Raw genomic sequence first — 25,999 nt, 5'->3', positions numbered from 1 at the left:
TGTGAAAAAAAAAACAAAAACAAAAGCTGTACTACTTCTGAATATTAACTGGCACTAGGATGTACAGGACTGGGTAAAGTGCATCCCAAAACACCACTCTACATTTTTTCCAAGTGAACAGTAAATCAGTAGCTTTGAGTGTTTCTAGACAGGCCATGCTGTTCCAGTCATTAGACCTCCCCAGATATCACCCTCAGAAGAGATTCTTTTGCGGGGTTTGGAAGAATCTGATGAAAACTGAAGCTGAAGAAAATAAAGAATCACTACACTCGTGCTTCAATGTTTAAATTCTGAGTATTTAGGTCACGACTTTCTTTACACAAGAGATCCATTGACAAAATTTCAATTTGTCTTTTAGACACTAAAGAACATAAAAGTATTTTTTTTAAATTCAAGGTCCCACAGTATCACCTCTTTACAAAAGCTTCAATTAATCAATAGCATAAGAGTGCTTAGTTCAGGCTAATTTACAACTTTATACTCTAGAGAGTCAAATATATAAAGATAATACCTTAAAATAATCTAATACTGTACTGTTAGTACAGTAGACCAATTGCTCAGTGATGTGGTCACTTACCTGCTTTGACTAAAAATTGTAGTCAAAACCACATACTTGCTAATCCAGTACTGATGAATTCTCTCATATGTAACTCTGATTATACACATTTCTGCCACCTGAATCAGGTGTATACGACTATACCCTGCATTGTTCTTAATGGGTGTAAAATAAAACAAATAAAAGCTTTTGGAAACAGGCAAATCATTCTGTGGATACCTCAACAACATTAACTGAACAGATTTAAACATACATTTGTACCACTTGTAATGCTCTATTACATGGGCCTTGTCGTGGTGCTTCTGTCATTACCATAAACCCTGAGCACACAGGCCTAGACTAGCACCAGTACCTATTGATATACTATATCACAGAAAAGGTGCTACATAGTTACAATAACATGACGAGGTTCAGTAAGTTTTTGGTACAGTACCAGAGCAGCAAGTGTCTGATACAATAGCATACACTTTCTAACAATTCGAAAACGCATCCATACACTTCAAGGCCTTTTACCTACACAGTCACCCATGAAACTGATGACGATTTCTGTTTCTAATGAAAATCTATAATTTTAATGTGCTTCATCAAAGTACTTTATGAAGTTATAAACAGATATCGCCAAAAGCGTTAAGACTCAAGACTGGACAAAATCCTAACATTAGGTGCCGTAGTCAATGAATACATAATAAAATGCTTAATACAGATGCAACTTGAAAACCTTCTCCCCACTTGTAACACTGAAAAGTCTGTAGCTAGCATAAAAGATGGCTTCTGACAAATACTTTCCACTTCATAATTAAAGGTGTAGTTTGGTCGGGTAGCAATGCATTATTGCTCTCCCCTTAGTTCTCTTCTACTCCAACTTGTTATGATGACTGCCTTGCCTTCTGCCACTCAACAAATTCATCAAGAAGCACTGGCCCTGAAGAGAAAACAAGTTCATTACAATGTTGTTGTTGCTATATTAGTATAAATGCATAATCTTATTTATGGGAAAGAAACTTACATGCACCATCTTCATCATAGTTGCTTAGGTCTGCAAGTACAGTTCTGCTGAACTCCAAAACATTGAACCACTGATCCTTATTCATAACTCTGTACTTTGATTGCTGCAAAGAATTCATATGCTATTATGAAAAAGATTTACTTAGAAAAACAGTTATTTAATTATTGCATTTCTTCAAATTTGTAGATACAGTTGGAATTTTTTGCAATGATTTAAGAGTTTTAAAAATGAATTAACAACGTACCTCCAAAAACTGATAAAATGCAGAGAACAGGGCCCACGTTCTTCCTAGGAGCAGAGCTAACATAGATTTAGCAGTATCAATATCAAGGCTACGTTGGTCTTTATCCTGAAAGAGGACACATTGTAAAGTAGAGGTTCTGAGTTTATGATATCTTTCTAAAAATGTTAAGAAACAGCTCAAAGATCAATGCAAAGGAAGAATATTTATTTTGTCTTACCCTAGCAAAATCAAAGGCATATCTGTAAATTTGTTTGAAAGCAGACAGGTCATTCAGTTGTGAACGTAAATAGTCAAATTTGCTCTGCAACCTTTCTGTGCAGTCACATCTAGGTTAAAAGAAATACAGTATTAAGAAATTCCTAAGCACAGATCCAAAGGATAATCTGGAAGTTAATATACAAGTTTGACGGTATTAAGGATGAACTGCAGCATACAGTTACGGAAAATATTTACAAGGCATAGTGGTTGAACACACGAATGGACTGTCATTCGTTCATTTTACTCTAGAACAGGCATAATCACAGATTTCTTACTGTAATGAGGTCATTCCTTTTAGCCATTCTTCTTTAGTGAAAAATCCCATGTTCTGAGCCTCTAGCTTCCACGCTAATACTAACATGATAATCTGCAGACCAAAAAAAGTTAGGATAATTTTTGAACAGAAGTTTTAGCAACATTTTTCAGCAGACATCACAATCAGATCCAGAGTTAATTCACTCCCCTTCAAAAGTTCTATAGTTTCAGTACAAAGCAACTCGAACTAATTCTTAAGCTGATTTTTCCATGAATAAAACTATATTTCAGTATTAGGCTTCATCTACATTTATGTAAAGCTTAATAACTGACATTTGCAAATTCAGGTCATATATAGGTATACCAGGCTGTTGGCATAGAGTTAATTTATTTTCAGTCAGAATCCAAATTAGATAAAAGCAAATACTGCGGATGCTGGAAATCTGGAACAAAAACAGAAAATGTTGCAAAAACTCAGCAGGTCTGGCAGCATCTGTGGAGAGAGAAACAGGATTAACGTTTCGAGCCCATATGACCGTTCTTCAAAGCTTCTCTTCAGTTCTGAAGAAAGGTCATATGGACTCAAAATATTAACTGTTTCTCTCTCCACAGATGCTGCCAGATCTGAGTTTTTTCAGCATTTTGTGTTTTTGTTCCAGAATCCAAATTAGTTTCTTTTACAGTTTTTTAAAGCAAAAAACACAGAAATAAGTCAAATCAGAGAGTAAATGGGAAATCGCTTAATTATATCTCTCCACCCAATATTCAGCAACATGCATTAAAATCCCTCCACATACAATATTAAATTATGCTTATATACATCACCAGTAAACAAATTATCTGGTCATTATCTCTGCATAAATTGGCTGTTGCATTTCCCTATATCACAACCATGATTATCCCAAAAGCAATGTACTTTATTGGCTGTAAAGCACTTTGGACATCCTGAGGTTATGAAAAACGCTCACAAGCAAGTTCTTTCTTTTTTAACAGAGGGAGGTACTATTGTAGGGAATATGTTAGCTAAATTCAAACAAGAAAGAATGAAACGAAGAAAGGCCCATGTTGAGGTACTGGTCCATAGAGACAGTGAAGAGGCAGTATTTATAAAAGGAAAGTCTTGGGCTGTGGGCATTTCTTCCTCAACATTTCCCTATCTATAGATACCCTGTATTCCAAATCTTGTTCACTCAAGATGATATCATGAATATCTCTTCACAAAATTGCACCTTGGCTATAAACTGCCAGAAACAATTATCTCAATAGCTTCCCAAGTTACTTGGTCATATTTTTGGTCCTGGATTCCAATCAGATGTTTAAAACTAGAAAGATCAATGCTCAAGTGTTACTGAAAATTGTAATTTCACACCTCTGACTGGGTTGGAAGACTGACATAGTCACTGAGCATCATGGGCAGCCTGATGTTGCTGGGATGTTTGAGCTGAGTCAAGACTGTGGAGCCCACCTGGCCGTTGACATTGCAAACCTCTTCCACTTGGTACAATGTCTGATCTATTACTGAACTAGTACTGCTAAAAATCTAGCTCATAAAAAGTTAATTATGCTTAGTGTACTGCATCCATTGCTAAATTAAACAAATTCATGGATTTTCATGCCATCAGGTTTTGTTTTAAAGCCTGTATATTTGGCATGTTCGCTATTAAACATAGGCACGAGTTGCCTTACTGCAAGTCTCTAGAGCCTTTGAGTCAGTAATTGCATACATTGTGATTGTTGAATAAAAGTTTGGATATTGATACAGTGCACTGCTGATGGCTTCTGCTATTTCTTTGTGCAAGTAGGTTTCCTTCCATGATTACTGATAAGGATTCCCTACAAGATAGAAAATTAGAGCACCATCTAAAGGATAGCATGTTTCCTGCAGGTGCGAGCACAAGCATAGCATTAGACAATGAGGTAAAACATAACTCAATGGGAGACTGTAAGCCATGTAGACACCAGTCTAAAATTATAAAAAATAATGGATAATGGGTATAAGTATAGATTACATTAAGCAGTAGCAAAAATGCAAAGTGATCAAAAAGTGATGATAAAGGAAATAGCACAAAATCCAGAGCCAAAAATTATTTAACTGGTGAAAAAAATACAAATATTTAATTCAGGTTAGAAAGATGATGACTTAGCTCTGCATTACATGCCAAAGGCTACAAGGCCACATTATGTACACACAAAAAGATGAATTGTTAATGTTGTCATGTGTATCTGTCAAGTAACAATAACAACTACAGTGCCTTTAATGTAAAAAACATATCAAGCATTTCATAAGAGCGTTTTTACACTAAGCCACAAAGAGATACGAGGACAGGTGATCAAAGGCTCGGTCAAAGAGTTAGATTTTAAGAGGCATCTTAAAGGAAGAGAGAAGTAGAAGGGCTTAGGGAGGAAATTGAAGAGTTTAGGCCTTGGCAATTGAAAACTGCCAATTGCAAATGATGTTCACAATTTAAATTATTGGACAAGGAAAGGCAATAAAAATCAGCACAATATAGCAAATGAACTTGTTTTAGCAATTTTTTGAGGTGACGTTCAAAGCTTTTTCTCCAAACGTTTGCCATTTCCTGGATTTTATGCACAATAAGTTTATTTTACAGCAGTTTGCTCTTCACAGTATACAAAAGAGCATATACAAGATGCATCAAAGAAAATATTATCAAAATGGAAAAGAAAAAGAGACAAGAAGTGGATGACAGATGAGACACTAGCAATGATGACAGAAAGGGGAAAGAAAAGAAACACTTCACAAAATGAGATTTATGCACCAGAAAGTGAAATCTTTGATAGATAGAAAGGGAAAACAGATAGTGGGTACAAAAATTACAAAGATGGTAAAATATTGTTTGAAAGGGATGTAGTAGCAAAAAGATGAACAGAATATATGTGAATTCTACAATGATCCAAACCAAGTGAGTCCTCAAGATATAGAGGCAAATGATGGACCAAGCATTATGATATCAGTAGAGGAGGCATTGGAGACCAAACGCAAACTGGGCGACCGCTTTGCAGAACACCTGTGGTCTGTCCGTAAGAAAGACCCAAACCTCCCTGTCGCTTGCCATTTTAACACTCCACCCTGCTCTCTTGCCCACATGTCTGTCCTTGGCTTGCTGCATTGTTCCAGTGAAGCCCAACGTAAACTGGAGGAACAGCACCTCATCTTCCGACTAGGCACTTTACAGCCTTCCGGGCTGAATATTGAATTCAACAACTTTAGATCTTAAACTCCCTCCCCCATCCCCACCTCCTTTCCATTTCTTCCCCCTCCCTTTTGTCTTTTCCAATAATTTATATAGATTTTTCTTTTCCCACCTATTTCCATTATTTTTAAATCTATAACTGTAATACCCTGTCAGTCTTTCCACCCCCACCCCGAGAGCTGTACCTTGAGTGTCCTGCCATCCATTCTTAATTAGCACATTTTCTTAGATAATATCACCACCTTCAACACCTCTTTGTTCCTTTTGTCTGTGACATCTTTTGATTATCTGCTCCTATCACTGCTTGCTTGTCCCTACAACCACCCACCCCCCCAACTTCTCTCCCCCCACCCCCCCCACCTTAAAACAGCTTATATTTCACCCCTCTCCTAACTTTACTCAGTTCTGCTGAAGGGTCATGAGGACTCAAAATGTCAACTCTTTTCTTCTCCGCCGATGCTGCCAGACCTGCTGAGTTTTTCCAGGTAATTCTGTTTTTGTTTTGGATTTCCAGCATCCGCAGTAGTTTTTTGTTTTTATACATTAGAATAAACTAGAGTGAAGATTGAAGTGTATGATGTCACACTAGAACAAGTAGATAAGTTTGTCTATTTAGGACAAATGATAAGTAAAGATGGTAGATTCAGTGCTGAAGTTAGAAAGAAGGGGAGAAATAACCAGAAGTAATTTTTTGAAGGTGAAGGATGTATTAACAACAAGAAAACACAAGCGTGTAACAAGGGAAAAAAAAACAAGATGCTACATTCCTGTATGTTGTACATTTCCTGTATGCCTCAGAAACCTGGATAATAAGTGAAGGTCTGTGGAAAAAAATAGAGGCCTTTGAAATGTGGATGCTAAGTCGCATGTTGAATATTCCATATACAGAACATAAGACAGATGAAGAGGTGCTTGAAATTGCAAATGCAAAATAACTTAAAAATGTGATATCCAGAAAAGAATATGTCAGTATTTTGGCCATTTGATGTGAGCTGAAAATCGAGAGGGCAAAGAGGAGGACAGCAGGAAGAGGGGTCGACCTAGGTGTAGTTGGATGATGGAGGTCAGAGTGTTTGCAGATGAGCTACAGTGGATGTGCAAGGATGGCACAAGATAGACTAACGATACATATGATGACTAGGAATAGCTACAAGCAGCAACTTGCCACAATAGCTAGAATTAGAGATGTCCTGAAACTTTGAGGAATAGAATGCTTATCAGAATTGTCTGTATTGAACTAAAATGCTGTGCTGTAATATTCATCAGGGCAATTTGATAAGATGCATGTCTATAAAACAACACATCTTAGGGAAATTACAAAATAAAAATAAAATATGTATAGTATATGTGCATGAAATGCATATTCTACGACATTACTTTCTTACAACACAGGTCCACAAAATTTATGAATGCATGGTTTGGATAAATCCTCAACCTGCTTTTCTTTGACGAATAGCCAGTAGAGCAATGCGTACCAACATATTTAATTGAATATTTTTGTAATAAGGCAGCAGTTGGGGTAGCCAGGAACAGGTCACATTTTCTTTAAGGTAATAGTTAGTCCATTCCTTTTCAAACACTGTAAAGAAAATCTTTATGTTTTCAGAACACTATTAGCTTTTACCATTTTACGATAAGATATTTAGACTTAGGTGGTACTTGGTAAGTAAACTGCAATTTAAAAAGGTAGAAAGATATCTTCAAAAAAATGGCAGCGCATCTACAAACACAAAAAGGTTCTTAACACAAAAGTGAAAGAAAAATTCAAACTACCTACTCCCAAGCTAAAAGGAAAAACTCCTTTACTGTAATTAAAAGGAAAATGATGTACTACATTTAGAATCTACACTTGGTATAAGCAAGTAAATTTCGCAATTATTTTAACAATAAACTGTCAGTTCAGTAATTATTGACTTTCAAGAAGAATTTAAACTTACATTTTCGGGCTCCACGCCTATATCTTCACAAAATTTTTCCATTCCCTCGGGGCCGACAACTTCATCTGTCCCTTTAAGAGAGAATGGGAATAAAATCCTGTATTCTATCCAAATCACAGTTCTAAAGTATCATAGGCATGAAGTTCAACTAATCTTTTAACCCAGAGGGCAGGTTTCATTCTTCCAATTTGACTAATAGAATCCTGTAAAGAGGCAACTGATGCATATGGATGGAAATCAAACCAGCATGTTTGATGTGTGCATGTGACTTTCTCAGTGAGGGAAGTCAGCACAGTACAATTAACGTGTCCAAAATGCAGCAGCTTCATAAGTAATAAGTACAAGAGCTTAAGTGCATTAAAATTCTGAAGAAATTAATATATAGATCATAGTAAATCTAAAAGTTGACACGATTGAGTTACTCTCTACCTTTTCCTGATTTACAAATGTCAATCAACCACTCAAACTCTCAATGTTTTTTGAAATGGATTTTAGGTCAGTCTAAATGCTGGTCTAAAAGAACAGGTCAGAGGCTGGGAGTTCTGTAGAGAGTAACGCACCTCCCGACTCCCCACGGCCTGTCCACCATCTACAAGGCACAAGTCAGGAATGTGATGAAATACCCTCCACTTGCCTGGAAGAGTGCAGCCCCAACAACACTCAAGGAGCTCAACACCATCCAGGACAAAGCAGCCCACTTCATTGGCCTCCAGCCATAAACATTCACTCCCTCCAACACTGACGAACAGTGGCAGCAGTGTGTACCATTTACAAGATGAACTGCAGCAATTCACCAAGGCTACTTTGACAGCACCTTCCAAATTTGCAACTTCTACCACCTTGAAGGGCAGGTGCATCAGGTGCCACCAATTGAAAGTTCCCCTCCAAGCCATACACCGTCCTGACTTGGAACTATATCGTCGTTCCTTCATGGTCACTGGGTCAAAATCCTGGTACTCCCTTCCTAACAGCACTGAGTGCACCTACACCACTTGGATTGCAGCGGTTCAAGAAGGCAGCTCATCACCACCTTCTCAAGGGTAATTAGGAATGGCCAATAAATCCTGGCCTAGCCATTGATGCCCATATCCCATGAATGGATAAATAAAAATGGATAAAACATGGAATTTTGTTTTAAATGGATAACGCACTAGAACACTCTAACCAGCTGCCAGCAAAAAGCAATTATACAAGATACTAAATTGCTTGAAGAAAACTCAGACTCAAAAAATAAAACACACACTGGAAACTAAAATTCCTAAGACACTCAGTGAAACTGCATTTCTAGCATGTAGTTTACCATCATTCTTTACAAAGCTCAAGGTGCCAGGGGGCTCCACAGGATATTAAGATTTCATAATGAGTACAAAATAACCAATTCCAAAGTGTTTCATTACCTTGCTGAGATTGCATTGCTAAAACATAGATTTGATACAATTCAATACTGCAACAATACAGCATATTTACTAGCCATTTCAAAAACTTAAAATGCACCAATTGCCTCAAACCAGACCTATCTTTTGGATTGGGCAAGTTCTAGGCCCTCCCATTCCAAATTAGCATATGCAAAGACAGATTCAGTCACAAAAGTGTTATTCTCAATTCATCCCCGAGGAGGCTAGTGGAAACAAGTTGTTTAAGTGTACATTACCTATTTTATTCCCTTCTCAAATAGCCATGAGATCATAATTTTAGTAATCTATGCAATAAACTCATACATACAAAAGCAAGATACTACAGGTGCTGGAAATTTGCAACAAAAACAGGAATTGCAGGAAAGACTCAACAGGTCAGGTAGCATCTGTGAAGACAGAAACAGGATTAATGTTTCAGGTTGGGACAAGTTAGGAATCCAACAGGTTTTGAGCATGTGAAAGGGGGGTGGGGGAGAGTGAGAGGGGGAAAAAGAACAAAAGGGAAGGTCTGAGATAGGGCGAAAGGCAGGAGAGATCAAATGACATTAGGGATGTGGAAGGCCGAAGGGAGTGGTAATGGACAAATCAAGAAACAAAAGGTGTATCTAGAGGAGTGGATGGCAGGATAGCTGCGGTCCAAACAATAGATAAAGAAATGAGAGAGAAAATAAAACAAACACTAAACAAAATGGGGGCAGAGGTTATGATCTAAAATTGTTGAACTAAATGTCAAGTCCAGAGGCTGTAAAGTTGTCAGTCGAAAGGTGAGATGCAGTTTCTCAAGCTTGCATTGACTTCAGTGGAACACTGTAGCAGGCCAAGAACAGAAAGGGCAGAGTGGAACAAAGTTGGAAAATTATGACAGGCAGCAGGAAGCTCAGAATCACACTTGCGGACTGAACGTAGGTATCCTACAAAGTGTTCATGCAGTTTGCATTTTGTCTCCCCAGTGCAGAGACCACATTGTGAGCAGTAAATGCAGAATACTAAATTGAAAGCAAATTGCTGTTTCACCTGGAAGGAATCTTTGGGGTTTCAGAAGTTTAAACAGGAGGAGATAAGAGGGTGATGTATTGTCTGCACTTGCATGGAATGGAGCTGTAGGAGAGGGAGGGGGTGTTGGGGTTCACTGATGAGTGGACCAGAGTACCACAGAGAGAATGGTTCCTTTAAAATGCTGGTAGGGGAGAGGAAGATGTGTTTGGTGGTGACATCACACTGGAGATGGCAGAAATGGTGGAGGGTGACCTGTTGAATATCAAGGTTGTGGAGTGGAAGGGAAGGAAAAGGGGAACCTTATTGTGGTTCTCAGAGGGAGGGAAAGGGGTGAAAGCATAAATGCGTGAAATAGAACAGACACAGTGCAGGCTTGTCAACCTCACTGGGAAGAATCCTTGGCTGAGGAAAAAGGTAAACATGACTGAAGTGCTGGTATGAAAGGCTGCATCATCAGAACAGATGAAGTAGAGATGAAAAAACTGGGAGAATGGAATGGTGTCCTACAAGAAGTGGGGTGTGAGGAAGTGTAGTCAAGCTAGCTGTGGGAGTCCATGGGCTTATAGTGATTATTGGTTGAAGGCCTGTCCCAAGAAATGGAGACAAATGTCAAGTAAGGGAAAGGAAGAGAGGAAAGAAGTCAGGAAAACAGGCATAGCTAGGACACATGCAGGTACCCATAGCAACACCTTTTATTTGGAGGAGATGAGTGCAGCTGACAGTGAAGTTGTCCATCATGAGAACAAGTTCAGCCAGATGGTGGGTGGTGGTCGTGGATGGGGACTGGTTGGGCCGCCATTCAAGAGTTCTCAGACCATCCTGGGCTTACATATGGTGCATCATACAATAAATCTATCTGTAGCTGAAGAAAAAAGTAAAATCACGTTTCTATTCATTCAATGAAGCCATTTTGTGTCTCCCCACCTGCCCCTCAACAAGCTCACTTCCTCCATGAGGCACACCACCTGCGCCCTTGACTCCCTCTTCTGATCCAACTTAAACAACTAATCCTTCATCCTAAGGCCTTCCAAAATAGTCTATGGTTCTCTCACTTCATGTTCTATCCTCAAACTTTCAAAACAGCGCTACTCTGTTTTCTGCTCCCAGAAAGACAGTGATACTTTGCTCAGTAAGGCCTTTCAGACAAAAAATTGTCAGTTTTCTGCTGAGAAAAATATAAAAATGCGGATATTAATTACTTGACTAGCAATGAACCACAAAGACTGTTTGGCAAAGTAAACAGTCCACCATGGATTTTACTTGGAGTTTGATGGATGGTATTCGATCTGAAATGTTAACTGTTTCTCCTCTCACAGATGCTGCCGACTTACTGAGTATTTCCAGCATTTTCTGTTTTTAATATGGATGTTACGCCATTGCTTCACTGGGTGGTTAAGTGTTGGGAAAGGACTTCCCCAGATCATGAGAGATTAAGCACCCATCACACTACCTACCGTCAGACCTCAAACAGTCCAGAGCTGTGCAAACGAGGCACCTTAATTAGCTGACAGTGCTACCTTCATGAGCACATAAAAGATGACTAGTAAAGATTTTAAGAGCCCTTTTCCTCCCCTTCCACTCCACAACCTTGATATTTAAGAGCCCTGGTATAACACTTAGTTTTATCCATCATTTACCCAGTGGAGAACTGAAAGTTTCGCAGGAAATTAAAAATATCAAATTAATCATTATAATTCCAAAAAGAACCAAATACTAACCAAGCAATTAATTCAAATATAAATTCCAACAGAAACTGCACAAGCACATGATGCACAAATTTGTGAAATATTCAGTTAGAGGTTTTATTAATTTTAGTTTCTGATTTCAAAGCTCAGAAAATGATTATATATAAGAGCAAGTACTTTGGTTCTAATGCTACTGATCGATGAATCATTCAGTATCCAGGAATAGTCATGTCATGGAATCAGACTATGCAAATTTGCTACTATGACCAATTTCAAATAGTTGTCATCTTTCCCTGGCTGTATTAATAGACTTTCTTTTTAATTCCTTCAGCAAAATGGTTGAGGGAAGAAGGGAGCATTTCAAAAGACTAGAAAGTCCAGGTTTCTGCTGGTAAGGCTAATGAATTCTGATAGATACACCCAGCCAACAAAATAAAATTGAAGTACTGAAGTACTTTAATTTCTATTTGCTATAATTTAAATATAGAGGAAAGTAACACAATTAACATGCTCTTCACGCAGAAAATCTAATCTTAAATGTTGATATAAAAGAAACCTCAATAAGTTGACAGGAATAATTTAAATGCAATGGAATTAGAAATGCTCATACATAGCTGACACAAAATAAAAGTCAGGATGTGCCAAGATTGCCCTTTCAACTGCAGACATGCATTTAAAATCAAATGAGGTAATACATTTCCCCCCTCACCTGCCAAACCAATGTATTAACAACTAGGAAAAGGTCCTGCTGAAATTAATGGCTCTCAACCAAGTAGCAGAAATAGGAATCTGGATCATCTAATTTTACAATGTTGCATTAAGTCAACAACAGACACAAACAGCTGGTTTATGATGCAAAGAAGGAAATTGGGATTGTAATGTTATTTTTTAAGTTGTAGTTTATTCAAAGCGGTAGAACTGCATAGAACAATCTCTATTTAACCCATTCGGAGTCTGACCAGAGTGCTTAATATTGACATTAGGTACAAGAAATGTAATTTCCTTGAGAACAAATTCTGAGAGAATGTGCTGCAAAAGGAGTTAAAATACATGAAATAATTTCATGCTCCCACATTATTATGATTGGCAATATATTTTGAGTACCGACCTAATTCATCATGTTAACACAGAAGTTAATTACAGGTGGGACAAGAAGCAGTTGCACTTTAAAGAAATGTCATATGTACATATATGAATTAGTCAATCTAAATAGTCAACGGTACAGCACTAGCTCATAACTGTGTTTGGAGTCGGTAAATTGCTCGCCACCACCCCCACCCACCCATCTTCAATACATTGCAATAAGGGAGGTGTTGTTAAGAAGTCTATTTCCAACAGGGAGAAGGAGAATTCGTCTGAGCAAGAGCCATTTGTAGACTGCACCAGCACATTTCCTAACATTTGTTTAGAGTGCCACCAGCAGAAACCTGGTATCAGGTATTGGTTGCAGCCCATGCAAGGGAAAAAGGGTGCATACCCTCAAATTAAGTAAAAGCAAAAAAAAATATGTATTATTTCTAGAATGTTGTTAGACATCTTTTGAGTACTCACCGAAGTGTTATGTAAAGATACAATTTGTGGTGCCATGTTCAATGACATTTTCTTATTGAAAGTGCAATGTGATTTTGTCCAAAACCTGTCACAAATGATAAGCTTTAAATAACCATATCATAGAGTAGAGTAGAGCAATTCAGAAAGTTCTCAAATCCTCTACATAGGGGAAATATATGCAAAATTTGTTCATTTTATTTTGCATTGCTAGAGCAGTTTGTTTCTTTTGGCTAAATGCCACTTACCATTCATGCACTTCAATAATAGTGTTCTGGTTGGTTCTCAAGTGGTGGGGGTTATGGGGGGTGGATATGGGGGTGAGATGGTGGAAGGGGGAGGTTAAAAATTTTTGTTGACACGCTGATCAAGAACTTGAGGCAGTACAATTGTTCAGGTCAGAGAGAATAAACATGTTTTTCTCATCAAGGTCTAATACTATGCTACTCAAATGCTTTTGGCAGAAATGCTGCATTGCACTAATACAATTTATTCATTTCCCACTGCTCCAACAGACTTCAGAACAATATGTTTCCTTGATTCATAAGCAAATCCTGTGGGGGAGAAAGGACTGCTTTTTAAACTGTTGCCTGCCCATATATTGAAAACGCTTTCAAAATATATTGCAATGATGAATAATTATATATTTACGACCTTATCATAACTTGCCAGTTAATATACCACAAAGTTCTTACCTGCATATTCATAAAACCAAGCTAGGCACTTTTTGCTTGAAAAACTGTCATCACTTATTAATCTAGATGCCGTCTGTACTCTACAGAAACTTAAAAAGACAAAAGTTGATCAGTGAACCATTTTCAATAAAACATAAGCCTAACTTTAGTCCCTTTCTTTTAAGCTTTCTGATAAAAATTTCTGCAGTTTTTTTGCTATTCAAAACATCCCATTCTCACATTAAATGTAGAAGGGTCAATATCAGGAAGATTAAAACTAAGATTTGGCAGCAGCTATGTAATAAAGTTGTTTCTAAAGGATGTATTTTTTGCATACATAGTTAAATGCATATTAGGTACTTTCAGATAAAGACAACCCTCATTAAAAATATTATGTCCAACCAAAATACACTATAGTTCGATGCCAGCCTGTTATGAGAGTTAGTTTGAGCCTCCTGGTGAGTACAAGAAAATGCTAACAATGTACTCAAATGTTTTTTTAAAAAGTAATCAGCTGAAAGGCATAATTAATAGACCTCAAATTACCCATGGCAGCATTTTTATAGTTAAGACAACCAACTTCTTCCTAGGCTTACAACAGCCTGAGCACATCAAATGGAGCTTGAAAATGCTCCTTACATTTTTTTAATATTTGTTCATGGATTGTGGGCGTCACTGGCCAAGCCAGCATTTATTGCCCATCTCTAATTGCCCCCAAGGTGTGCTGCCTTCTTGAACAGCTGTAGTAAATGTGTTGTACAACCAACCATAGTGCTGTTAGGAAGGGAGTTCCAGGATTTTGACCCAGCGACAGGAACGGTGATATAGTTTCAAGTCAGGATGGTGTGTGACTTGAAGGGGAACTTGCAGGTGACGGTGTTCCCATGCATCTGCTGCCCTTGTTTGTCTAGGTGGTAGAGGTCGCAGGTTTGGAATGTGCTGTGAAAGGAGCCTTGGTGAGTTGCTGCAATACATCTTGTAGATGGTACACACTGCTGCCTTTGTGCATCAGTGGTGGAGGGAGTGGATGTTTATTATGGTGGATGGGGATTTATCACAAACTGAAAGTTCTTCCAATTTAGCCTTGGGCTTTTAATTATGTTAAAGACACTATATAAATGCAACTTGTTGTCACAGTAAAGAAAAAAATGAACTCTTCCTTAAATAAAACACTGGGATATCCGTAGAAGCATTTAATCTACAATGATGATGTGATGAATAACCGTTTGTTCAGTGAAAAGTCTAGATTTTAAGCCCATTTGAGTAAGCAAAATATTGGAAAACATTAGTGCACAAATCCACACCAAAAAAAATGTCTTAAATTTAAAACGGCACCCACCTGCTTATTCTACATTTTTTCATGCTGGCGTCTTCTGACCCTGAAGATTTTCTCTTCTTCTTAACAGGCATCTTGTGAGCACACCAAAAGACAGAACAGGTGCACTGAGAGGAGCTATCTGCAACAGTTTACAGCTTAGTCAGTTACAAACTTAACACAACCGCATCCTCCATAAACTATTTAGGAACAGAAGTTCGCCACTTAGCTCCCTGAGCCTGTTCCGCCATTCAATAAGATCATGGCTGACCATGACCTAACTCTATGTACCCAACTTGGTCCCATATCTCTTGATACCTTTGATAGATTTTTGTTAATCAGCCTCAGATTTAAAGTTAACTATTGATCTAGCATCAACTGTTTGTGGAAGAAGTGTTTCAAACTTATATCCCCCACTTTGTGTAGAGTGTTTCCTAATTTCACTCCTGAAAGACCTGGCTCTAATTTTTAAGACTAGGGAGCATAGTCCGAGACTTCCTGACCAGCAGAAATAGCTTCTTATTCACCCTGTCCCTGAATATCTTGAAAACTTTGATCAAAGCATTCCTTCACCCTAGATAAAAGCAAAAAGCTGCGGATGCTGGAAATCCAAAACAAAAACAGAAACACCTGGAAAAACTCAGCAAGTCTGGCAGCATCGGTGGAGGAGAGCACAGTTGACGTTTCGAGTCCTCATGACCCTTCAGCAGAACTAAGTAAAAATAAGAAAGGGGTGAAATATAAGCTGGTTTAAGGCTCCCCCCCACTAAACCAGCTTATATTTCACCCCTTTCTTATTTTTACTTAGTTCTGTTGAAGGGTCATGAGGACTCAAAACGTCAACTGTGCTCTCCTCCGCTGATGCTGCCAGACCTGCTGAGTTTTTCCAGGTATTTCTGTTTCTGTTTTCATTCCTTCACCCTAGTTTGCATATTCTCTCCTTTTGTTTAAGCCTTGGAATCCAAGTATCATCCTAGTCAACTTATGAAGTATTCCCTCCAAGGTCAATTTGCTCTTCCTAATGTGTGGTGCCCCAGAGCTACTCTCAGTACTCTAGATAGGGTCTAACCAGGGCTTTGTATTGTTGAAGCATGCCTTCTACCCCATGTGCTCTATTCCTCTAGATATAAAAGCTAGCATTTCATTAGCCTGTTTTTTTATTTTGTGTACCTGTTCATGACATTTTAATCACTATGTACCTGGATCCCATCCCATTGCCAAGTCTCTTTGGGCTGTCTGTTTCTAGTATTTCACCATTTAAAAAGTATCCTGTTCTACCTTTTTAGGTCCAAAATGCCACATTTGCTTCAGTTTTTCCCATTAATTTTCTGCAAATTTCTTATCACCTTCAATAATCACAACCTCCATCTCAACTCACTACGTTCTTTGTTTGCTCTCAAGTTCATTGTCCTTTTAGCTTCCCCAAATCTCGTGCTCAGTGTAAACTGCCCAACCCATATTCGAAGCCTCAACCTTGACCTTGCCATCTCATGTGGTCTTGTTAGTCCCATCTTATCCATACAAGGCCACTTCCTTGCATCACTCGCCACCCAAATTCCAATCCTATCATCCTCCTGTTTCCATCCTTGGAAACAACTACCCCTGATTCGCTTGCATCTGCACTTTCAAAATCCCAACTATCTAGCCTTCAGCCCTTTGTTCACCACACTTTTGCAGCTACCGATTTTCTCAACTGCACCCTTACCTCCACCTCTGATGTCCTAGTCTCCAATAAAACCATTACTCTCTCCACACTGGCAGTACCCCCCCGCCCGGCCCTCATCTTCACTTCCTTATGTCCAAGGGATGCAGACTTGAAAAGATATGGCAGACAACTGGTTTAGCCAGACCTGGCTGGACCACAAACATTATTGGGTCCTGCTTTTGTCTGCTAAAACTATTCACTATTCCAGGATCATCCTGTAATGCAAAAATAACCCATGGCTTCTTTTTCCTCCGTCTTAAACTCCTCACCTTCAATAAGTGTGATGAGCTCATGGATTTCTTTTTCACGAAGATTGAGACAATCTGATCAGCTGTCTCTGCCACATCCCTTCCTTCCACTAACCAACCTAGTCAAACTTCCTTCAAAACTCATCCCTCGTTTCCTAGTCCTGAGCTTGCATCTTTTTCTTCTATCTCCTCTTCCATCTCCCTTCATGCCCTCTGAGCTCGAGACCCACCTCCTGTTCCCCCGATCCTGTTCCCGCCAAACTAATCAGCCAACTTCTCCTCCTAGTCATCATGTTAGCTGATATTGTAAACGTTTCTCTCGCTTGAGGTGTCATCCCACTCTCCTTTAAATCTGCTGACAACACCCTTCTTCTCAAAACCACCAACCCTTGAACCATTGTCGTTGCAAACTACCGTGCCATCTCCAATTTCCCTTTCCTCCCTCAAGTCCTTGAATGTGTTGTCATCTCTCTAATCTGGTTCCCATCTCGAACTCCATGTTTGAGTCCCTCCAAATCAGGTTTCCTCCCCTGCCACAGTACTGAAACGGCTCTCATGGAGTCACAAATGACATTTGATGTGACTGTGACAAAGGTAAACTTTCCCTCCTCATCCTTCTCAACCTGTCTGCAGCCTTTGACATGGTTGCCACACCATTCTCCACCAACACCCCACTGTCCTTCAGCTGGGTGGGGCTACTCGCATCTGGTTCCATTTTTATCTATCTAATTGTCACTAGCAAAGACTTCTCTTTCTGTTCCTGCGCCTCTGATGTCCCAAGAAATTTATCCTTGGCCCCCTATCTACATGCTGCCTGTTAGTGACATCATTCGAAGGCACAGTGTTAGTTTTTACATCTATTCTGATGACACCCAGCTCTACCTCACCAACACCTCTCTTGACTCCTCCACAGCTACTAAATTATTGAACAGATGAACAGAAATTTCCTCCAATTAAATAAAGGGAAGACTGAAGCCACTGCTTTTGGTTCCTGCTATTAGAAACATATCTCTCAAGACTGAATTTTTCTTTTACAAAATGGAAGGACATGGCATGATCTGGACATTTGGATGTTAACCTGGGATTTTAAAAAAAAAAACTTCAAAAGATCATCTTGGAACTGTCAGCAAGCAGGCCTCTTCCACCTGACCTTTATGGTACTTGAGGAAGATCTGGTTGTTCACTTTGAACTGCAATCACTTTAATTGATGGAGGAAAACACTGAAAAGGAAGGTTGGTAACTTGCTGGAAATCACATGGGTGAGGGGAAAAATTTTAAGTTGTGGACTTGATTGTTTTGAAGCAGTTTTGTTGGGGAACAAGCTGGGGCAGGAAGGCTACCCTAATTGGCTCCCTCTCTCTACCTTGTCTGCAATTGTGTGTGGCTATCAATCTGTAGCCAGAGAACCCTCACCTGAGTGTAACTAGTCTGCATTTGGACCTGCAAAACTGAGACCAATTGGTGAACTTCCAGTAATCAACCGGGACCTGCAGCCAGTGTTCACGAGGGAACTCCAGGTCGACAGCGTAGAGACTCTGTGGAAACTTTATCCTTTATTTTATAACACCCATCCTCCAAAGCCCATCTCTGCAGAAAGACTCTGTCTGTTTGCCCTTTGTTTGTCTGTGTGTGTGTGTATGTGTGTGTGCTGGAGAATTCTTTAGGAAGAGATAGATAGTTATACTTCCCGGTTACAATTGTGTGTTAACCAGTACTTTCAACTTGTTAAAAAGTTTTGTTTTATAATAAATTAATCATTGCGTGTTTTCAAAGAAACCTGGTCAGAATCTCTTTTCTTCTGGGTACTAGAAGTATAGGTACAATTGGCCATTTCGGTGAGAAAATTAAACATTGAAATTAATGATATAGCCTGCATAGTAGTGGGGCTTGATAATTCGCGCACTGCTCCATCCTGGTCATAACACCACTCCAAATTCCATTCCCTAGTTCTCGACTCCATTCCCTTTCCTGGCAATAGTCTGACATTAAGCCATGAAGGTGATAATCAAAAGATGTCACAGACAAAAGGAACAAAGAGGTGTTGAAGGTGGTGATGTTATCTAAGAAAATGTGCTAATTAAGAATGGATGGCAGGACACTCAAGGTACAGCTCTAGTGGGGGTGGGGTGGAAAGGCTGACAAGGTATTACAGTTGTAGATTTAAAAATAATGGAACTAGGTGGTAAAAGAAAAATATATATAAATTATTGAAAAAAACAAAAGGGAGGGGGAAGAAACGGGGTGGGGATAGGGGGAGGGAGTTTAAGATCTAAAGTTGTTGAATTCAATATTCAGCCCAGAAGGCTGTAAAGTGCCTAGTTGGAAATGAGGTGCTGTTCCTCCAGTTTGCGTTGGGCTTCACTGGAACAATGCAGCAAGCCAAGGACAGACATGTGGGCAAGAGAGCAGGGTGGAGTGTTAAAACAGCAAGCGACTGAGAGGTTTGGGTCTTTCTTGCAGACAGACCGCAGGTGTTCTGCAAAGCGGTTGCCCAGTTTGCGTTTAGTCTCTCCAATGTAGAGGAGACCGCATTGGGAGCAACGAATACAGTGGACTAAGTAGTGAAATGCTACTTCACTTGAAAGGAGTGTTTGGGCCCTTGGATGGTGAGGAGAGAGGAAGTGAAGGGGCAGGTGTTGCATCTTCTGCGTGGGCATGGGGAGGTGCCATAGGTGGGGGTTGAGGAGTAGGAGGTGATGGAGGAGTGGACCAGGGTGTCCCGGAGGGAACGATCCCTACGGAATGCCGCCAGGGGGGTGAAGGGAAGATGTGTTTGGTGGTGGCATCATGCTGGAGTTGGCGGAGGATGATCCTTTCGTCTGGACCTGGAAAAATTTATTAATTTTGCTTCCAATCTCCACCCCTCCATCATTTTCATCACCACCTTCAACACCTCTTTGTTCCTTTTGTCTGTGACATCTTTTGATTATCTGCTCCTATCACTGCTTGCTTGTCCCTACAACCAACCCCCCCAACCACCACCACCACCACCTTAACCCAGCTTATATTTCACCCCTCTCCTAACTATACTCAGTTCTGCTGAAGGGTCATGAGGACTCGAAACGTCAACTCTTCTCTTCTCCGCCGATGCTGCCAGACCTGCTGAGTTTTTCCAGGTAATTCTGTTTTTGATATTAAGCCAGTCTGTTTGCAACCTTGGTGTCACATCTGATCTCGAGATGAACTTCCAACCTCATACACGTGCCATCACTAAGACCGCCTAATTCTACCTACCAACTTTGTCCCTGCCTCAGCTCATCTGTTGCTAAAGCCCTCATTCATGTATTTCTTACCTCTACACTTGGCTACTCCAATGCACTCCTGGCTGGTCTACTCTATGCAAACTTAAGATCAGCCTAAACTCTGCTGGCTGTACCTTAACTCACAGCAACTCCTGTTTCCCTATCACCTTTGTGTTCACTGATCTACATTGGTTCCTGGTTAAGCAACATCTTGACTAAAATTCTCATCCTAGTTTTCAATCCCTCCATGGCCTTGCCCTTCCTGATCTCTGTAATCTCCTCCAGCCCCACAACCTTCCAAGATATCTGCATTTCCCTAATTCTGTATTCCCAATTATAATTGCTCCACCACTGATGGCCATGCCTTCATTTGCCTCAGCCCCAACCTCTGGAATGACCTTCCTACACCTCTCTACTTCATTTTCTTCCTTTAAGACCCTCCTTATAACCTTCCTTTACGGCCAAGCTTTCAGTCACCTGACCTAATATCGCCTTACATGGCTTGGTGTCATACTTTGTTTAATAATGCTCCTGTGAAGCACCTTGGGGCATTTCATTGTGTTTAAGGCACCATACAAATATAAAAATTGTTGATTTCTGTTTTAATAAATTTTGTTGAGTCCCTATCCCTGATTCCATTATCATTTCCTTGGGATACCTGGCATGCTGATCCTATCCTCCTCTGCAAAAGTTTACAAAGTAATTATGTATGCCTTTTCCTTATTTTCATAGGCAATATAACCATTACAATTTAAGGGGCCCAGGTTGCTTTGGACTACCTTTTACTCAATATAATTGTAAATTTTTTCTGTTGATTTTGATATCCCCTGCAAGTTTTTTTTCATGCTTTTTATAACTTACTGTGCTTTGTCACCCGCTGCTGTTCTATCTTTTCCATTCACCAAGATGAGATAATTTTTTCATTTTTGTATGCATGTTATGATGTCTCTTACCTCTTTCGTTGTCCATGCTATCTTTTTGGCAAGTAGAACTCTTGCCCCTTAGGGTTATAAACAGGTTCTGCATCACAAATTCTGTTTTGAACACCTCCAACTCTTCTGTTGCTTTGCCCATTAACAGACTTGCCCAGTTTACCCAGTGGGAAATCTGTCTCCTCTCCCTGAAGTCAGCTTACATAAATATAGAATCTTAATACCTGTTTCGTGTTTCTCCCTTTCCAACACTGTTAAATTTGATCATAATAGGAATGCTATTTTATAAATGTTCACGTACCATTAGAGTGTTAATAGAATCTGGGTAATTACTCATTTAATCTAACAGGGCATGTCCCCTTGTTGGTTCTAGGATATACTGCTGTTCCAAACATACACAAGAAATTCACTACCTTTCATATGCTATCCTAAAAATCTCCAATTGAAACCTCTCTGCTGTTGCTACATGCTTGTCTAACCATTTATAGACGCTACCATTCATAGATACTACTAGGTGTCCTAACACTACTTAGCTCCAGTCTTAAATCCTTTTCTATTTCTCAATTCTACCCAGAAAGTCTTCACTGCTTGCTTACCACATTATATCCTCTCATCATGGAAGTAATTTCATCCTCAATCACTAAGGCTACTCCCTCCTCCTCGACCACTTTTTCCAACTATCCTGTAACCTTATAACCTGGTATATTTAGTTCCTAGTCCTGACAGATGGCAGCCTGGTCTCAGAGGGTATGACATAATAGTCACAACTAAGTTGCACTTGCACCTACATTTTGTTCCTTATACTGTGCGTTTGTATAAGGAACACTTATTTAGGCCACAGGCCCTAACCTATCATTCTCCTCTAATGTTTTATTGACACATTTCTCATCTCACTCTCCTGGCTTAATTACTTTACAATTTTAGTTTTCCTTTTATCTGTGGTGCCAGAAGCTCAGTTTCTGACTGTTAACTCTACTCTTCCCTTTTTTGTTGTGGAATTAACTATACTACCACCTGAACTCTCCTCCATTCACCCCCCACCACACCCCCAATCCATTTACTAGTTTAAAAATAGCTCCTAGTTTCTGGTGCTCTCCAAACAGGACCTCTTGACTATTCCTTCCCATGCTGTTAGCTCCAATATGAGTCGTAATGATTAGATCCACCCCCTCCAATATTCTTTCAAGCTGATTCGAGATGCCCCTCACCCTGGCATCAGGTAGGCAACAAACTTGATTTTGTTTACAAAGGATGCTATCTGACCCAATAATTATTGTATGTCCTACAACTACCATTTTAGTTTTTCCTCTTGCTTCTATTCTTTTGACAGCTGAAATATTTTTATTGCACTTACCTATATTTTGATCACCTTGGCCATTCAGATCTTCTGTCAAATTCTGTTAAGGCAAAGACAACATGAAAAACTAGTGGTAACAAACACTTCCAGATGGGGATATATATATTATATACACACACACATACATGCATATACATATAAAAGATGAATGTGCCAAAACTAGTTGCAAAGGTGAGGAAATAGAAATCAGAAGGTTTGCACATTTTAATCTGCTGATATTGGTTGGTGTGCTAGAAAAATGCTCAGGTAACACATTTAGAAATTTATAACAACTTGTTTTGAAAATTTCTGCATTGAATATTACATTTCATTAATGGATTAAATAAAGAGAAACTATTTCCATTTGTGGAAGGGTTGGGAATCAGGAGACTGCAATTTAAAACGATTGGCAAAAGAACTAAAGGCAACATGTGGAAAGGCAATATGAGGAAAATCTTTTTTTGCAGTGAGTAGTTACAATCTGCAATGTGCCGCCAGAAAAGGATGGTGGAGGCAGATTCAATCATGGCTGTCAAAAGAGAAGTGGATAAGCAGCTGAAGGGAAAAACAATTGCAGGGCTAAGGGGGAAAGGTAGGGGAGGGGAACTAGTTAAATAGCTCTTGCTAAGAGCCAACGCAGACTCGACGAACTGAATTTTGTGCTGTAATTATTCAGGTTCTATTTAATGACTGTTTTCAAGGTAACGTAAGTGGACACCAATCTTTCCAATGAACGCGGTCCTGTCCTCAACTAAACTTGTATTTATACAGTGTCTCTAACATAATAAACCATTTCAAGGTGCTTCACAGGAGAATTATAAAGCAAAAATTGACACAAAGCCACATAGATCAATATTAAGGCAGAGGGCCAAAAGCTTGGTCAAAGAGGTAGCAGAGGGAGGTAGAGGAGCAGGGAGGTTCAAGGAAGAAATTCCAGAGCTAAGAACCTAGACAGCTGAAGGAATGGCTAGCAATGATGGAGCAATTGAAATCGGAATGCTCAACAGACCAGAATTAAATAAGCACAGATACCTCATAGTGCTGGAGGAAACTGCAGACACAGTGAGACTCGAGGCCATGCAAAGACTTGAAAACAAGGATGTGAATTTCAAAATCAAGCCATTGCTTGACCAGCACAGCAGTCAATGAGGATCAGCAAGCAAGGGGTGATTGGGGAATGAGACTTTGCAAGGACACAAGCAGCAGAGTTTTTGATGACCTCAGGTTTACAGAGGGGGCATAGGAAGCTGGTTAGGATTGTGTTGGAATAGTCATGACTAGATGTAACAAAGGCATGGATGAGGCTTTCAGACATGCATTTTCCAACTGAGTGAGCAGATAAATCAGAAATGGGATCTCAAGCTAATCATGCCTCCCCAACCCTCAATCCCTTGTAGTACAGTTAAACTGAAATTTGCAGAAAGTAACTGATTCAGTAGAAACCAGTGAATTAACCTTAGGCCTCCCAGGTCTGTATGGACAACACTATATCAAGTGCTCTCAAAATATCTAACCAACAGGGTGCTTGAGATTATTTCTTATGACTATGGTTATTTGCTCTCTACAACTCACTCTGGCCAGAGATTTCCGTTATTACTCAAATTTCGAAGATCTCCCACCTCCCTTCCTCCAATCCAAAGGAAAGAAGTTTGAAGGCTGGTAGAAAACAGAACTGCATGATGTAGTATTTCAAGTGTTCTGGAAAGCCTGTAATATTCTACTTTAGCTCCAGTCGATTTAAAAAGGTCTCAATTTTTTTTCAATAGAACCTTATACAATCATTGACCTAGTTGTGTTAAAAGAGAAATCAAACTATTAAAACGACAGTCTAACACTCACCAGCCGATTGAATGTCCGAGATATCTGATGGAAGTCTGCCAGTATGAGCTAGTCTCCTACTAGAAAACATTAAAACATGATAATGTTAAAATATAATGACAATATTTCTGCTAAAATATCCTTCAGCTATAAGATGCAAAACCTGGTTTCGTCGTGCATTTTTCTGATGCACAATTCAAACTACGAGAAAGGTATCCGGATATTCAAGAACGGCTTCATTTTTATGCTGCAAATTATTTTGTCGGAAAACAAACCGTACGTGATAAAATACAGGGGGGGTGGGGAGGTGCGTAATAAAAACAATAATGATTTAATATCACTTAAAAGTCTACGAAGTGTGTTCTGGACAATTTGGCTACATTTTCTATTTAACCTTTTCACAGGACGGGTTCCCAACCTCTCGGCCAACATTTACAGCTGGGCCTACGCGACCAAAAATGAACCCGAGGAAGGCAGTTTTCAACTCGAAACAAATTCTCTCACAAAAAACACAAAGACTCTCACAACATTAAAAACACCGAGTTAAATATTGTTAAATTTGGCAATTAACTCTCTCCGCAATTCGGGTGGACACACTGCGCAGTTTGCAAATGAGAAGCAGCCACCGGCCTCAAACCTGCGCCAGCACCAAGAGGAGCTGCAGCCAGAGAGGGGGCTCCGAGCGTCCGTCCCTTCAAATGCTTCACAATATCGTGACTGCGGCGGAGACCATGTCAAAGAAAATGCTAATCACTCTCGACTGGGTGTTTGACTTGGATTCAAATATATTTTAAAAAAAAATCCTCAAAAGTTGCCAAGATTTCGCACCGACGTTTAATTTGGGGGCGGGCGTGGGGGAGTAAATTTTCCCTCGATCTTCGCTCCTACTAAATGCCCGATCTCCTGGCGCTTCATATCCTTTGGAGTTAAAAATCCGCCCGGCTGTTTCCAACATTTTGTCAGATACTCAGCCAGTTTCCAGTATTTTGGGGGTGGGTCTGTCCCTCAGCTCCTGACAAAGAAACGGCCTGAAACCTACCCCACTCCCCCCGGCAGCTGATCATCCTCCTCCCCAGGAATCAGCTCCTGGGGAAGGGGATTTACACACAAACTCCCGGCACCGAGAGACAGCCTCTCCCGGGGCGGGGGGGGTAACCCTATAATCCCGGCTCCTCCATCGCCACCTTGGAGCCCAGGGCCGGAATTTAGCGACTCCACATCAATGGGGCGGCTCTGAGGGGATGAGTTTAGGAGGGGGCACAATCCCGAGGGGGTCCAGCCCGAAGCCCAGACGGAGGGAGGGACGGGGGCGGCGCGGGGAACAATCCCGAGACCCGACCTCCCCCCATTTACAGGTTGAGATTTATTAGGAGCCGCGGACACACAGCACCGAGCGGCCCAATTAAGGGGCAATGAAAGCGCCGCCGCTGTACCTTCCACTCCTGCCCTCCGCTCCCGGGCTGCTGAGTATGAGCGGCTCCAGTCCCGGTCCCAGCTCCTCCCTCCTCCGCCCTCCCGCGCCGTCTCCGCCGCCTCAGCAGCTTCAACTCGGGAACCGGCACGACGACTACTTCCGGGGCCAAATGACGACTGGGGTCAGCTCACCCATCGCA

At 40.1% G+C, this 25,999-nt stretch overlaps 1 protein-coding gene across 5 annotated transcripts; it reads right to left on the bottom strand.

Annotated features, from left to right (window-relative positions):
- Window positions 1–366: 366 nt before the first annotated feature.
- Window positions 367–25,966, bottom strand: dcun1d5 (DCN1, defective in cullin neddylation 1, domain containing 5 (S. cerevisiae)). 5 transcript variants are annotated; one of them, XM_078545542.1, is made up of 11 exons: window positions 25,820–25,966; window positions 24,408–24,466; window positions 22,587–22,629; window positions 15,129–15,246; window positions 13,811–13,890; window positions 7,472–7,542; window positions 2,340–2,431; window positions 2,024–2,132; window positions 1,807–1,911; window positions 1,563–1,665; window positions 367–1,478 (listed from the first exon to the last, which is right to left on the bottom strand). In XM_078545542.1, exons 4-11 carry the CDS (start codon window positions 15,197–15,199, stop codon window positions 1,423–1,425), a joined length of 687 nt encoding a protein of 228 aa, XP_078401668.1. In that variant the 5' UTR covers window positions 15,200–15,246; window positions 22,587–22,629; window positions 24,408–24,466; window positions 25,820–25,966; the 3' UTR covers window positions 367–1,422. The 5 variants fall into 5 exon arrangements, with proteins under 5 accessions (XP_078401668.1, XP_078401664.1, XP_078401667.1 ...); XM_078545538.1 differs by having other exon boundaries at window positions 13,811–13,899; window positions 25,820–25,898; XM_078545541.1 differs by having other exon boundaries at window positions 13,811–13,899; window positions 15,129–15,242; window positions 25,820–25,898.
- Between the last annotated feature and the right edge of the window lie 33 nt (window positions 25,967–25,999).

The sequence above is a fragment of the Cetorhinus maximus genome, chromosome 7 (genome assembly GCF_964194155.1).
Source record: "Cetorhinus maximus chromosome 7, sCetMax3.hap1.1, whole genome shotgun sequence".
Lineage (NCBI taxonomy): Eukaryota > Metazoa > Chordata > Chondrichthyes > Lamniformes > Cetorhinidae > Cetorhinus > Cetorhinus maximus.
This window is presented reverse-complemented; position numbering and strand designations above follow the sequence as displayed.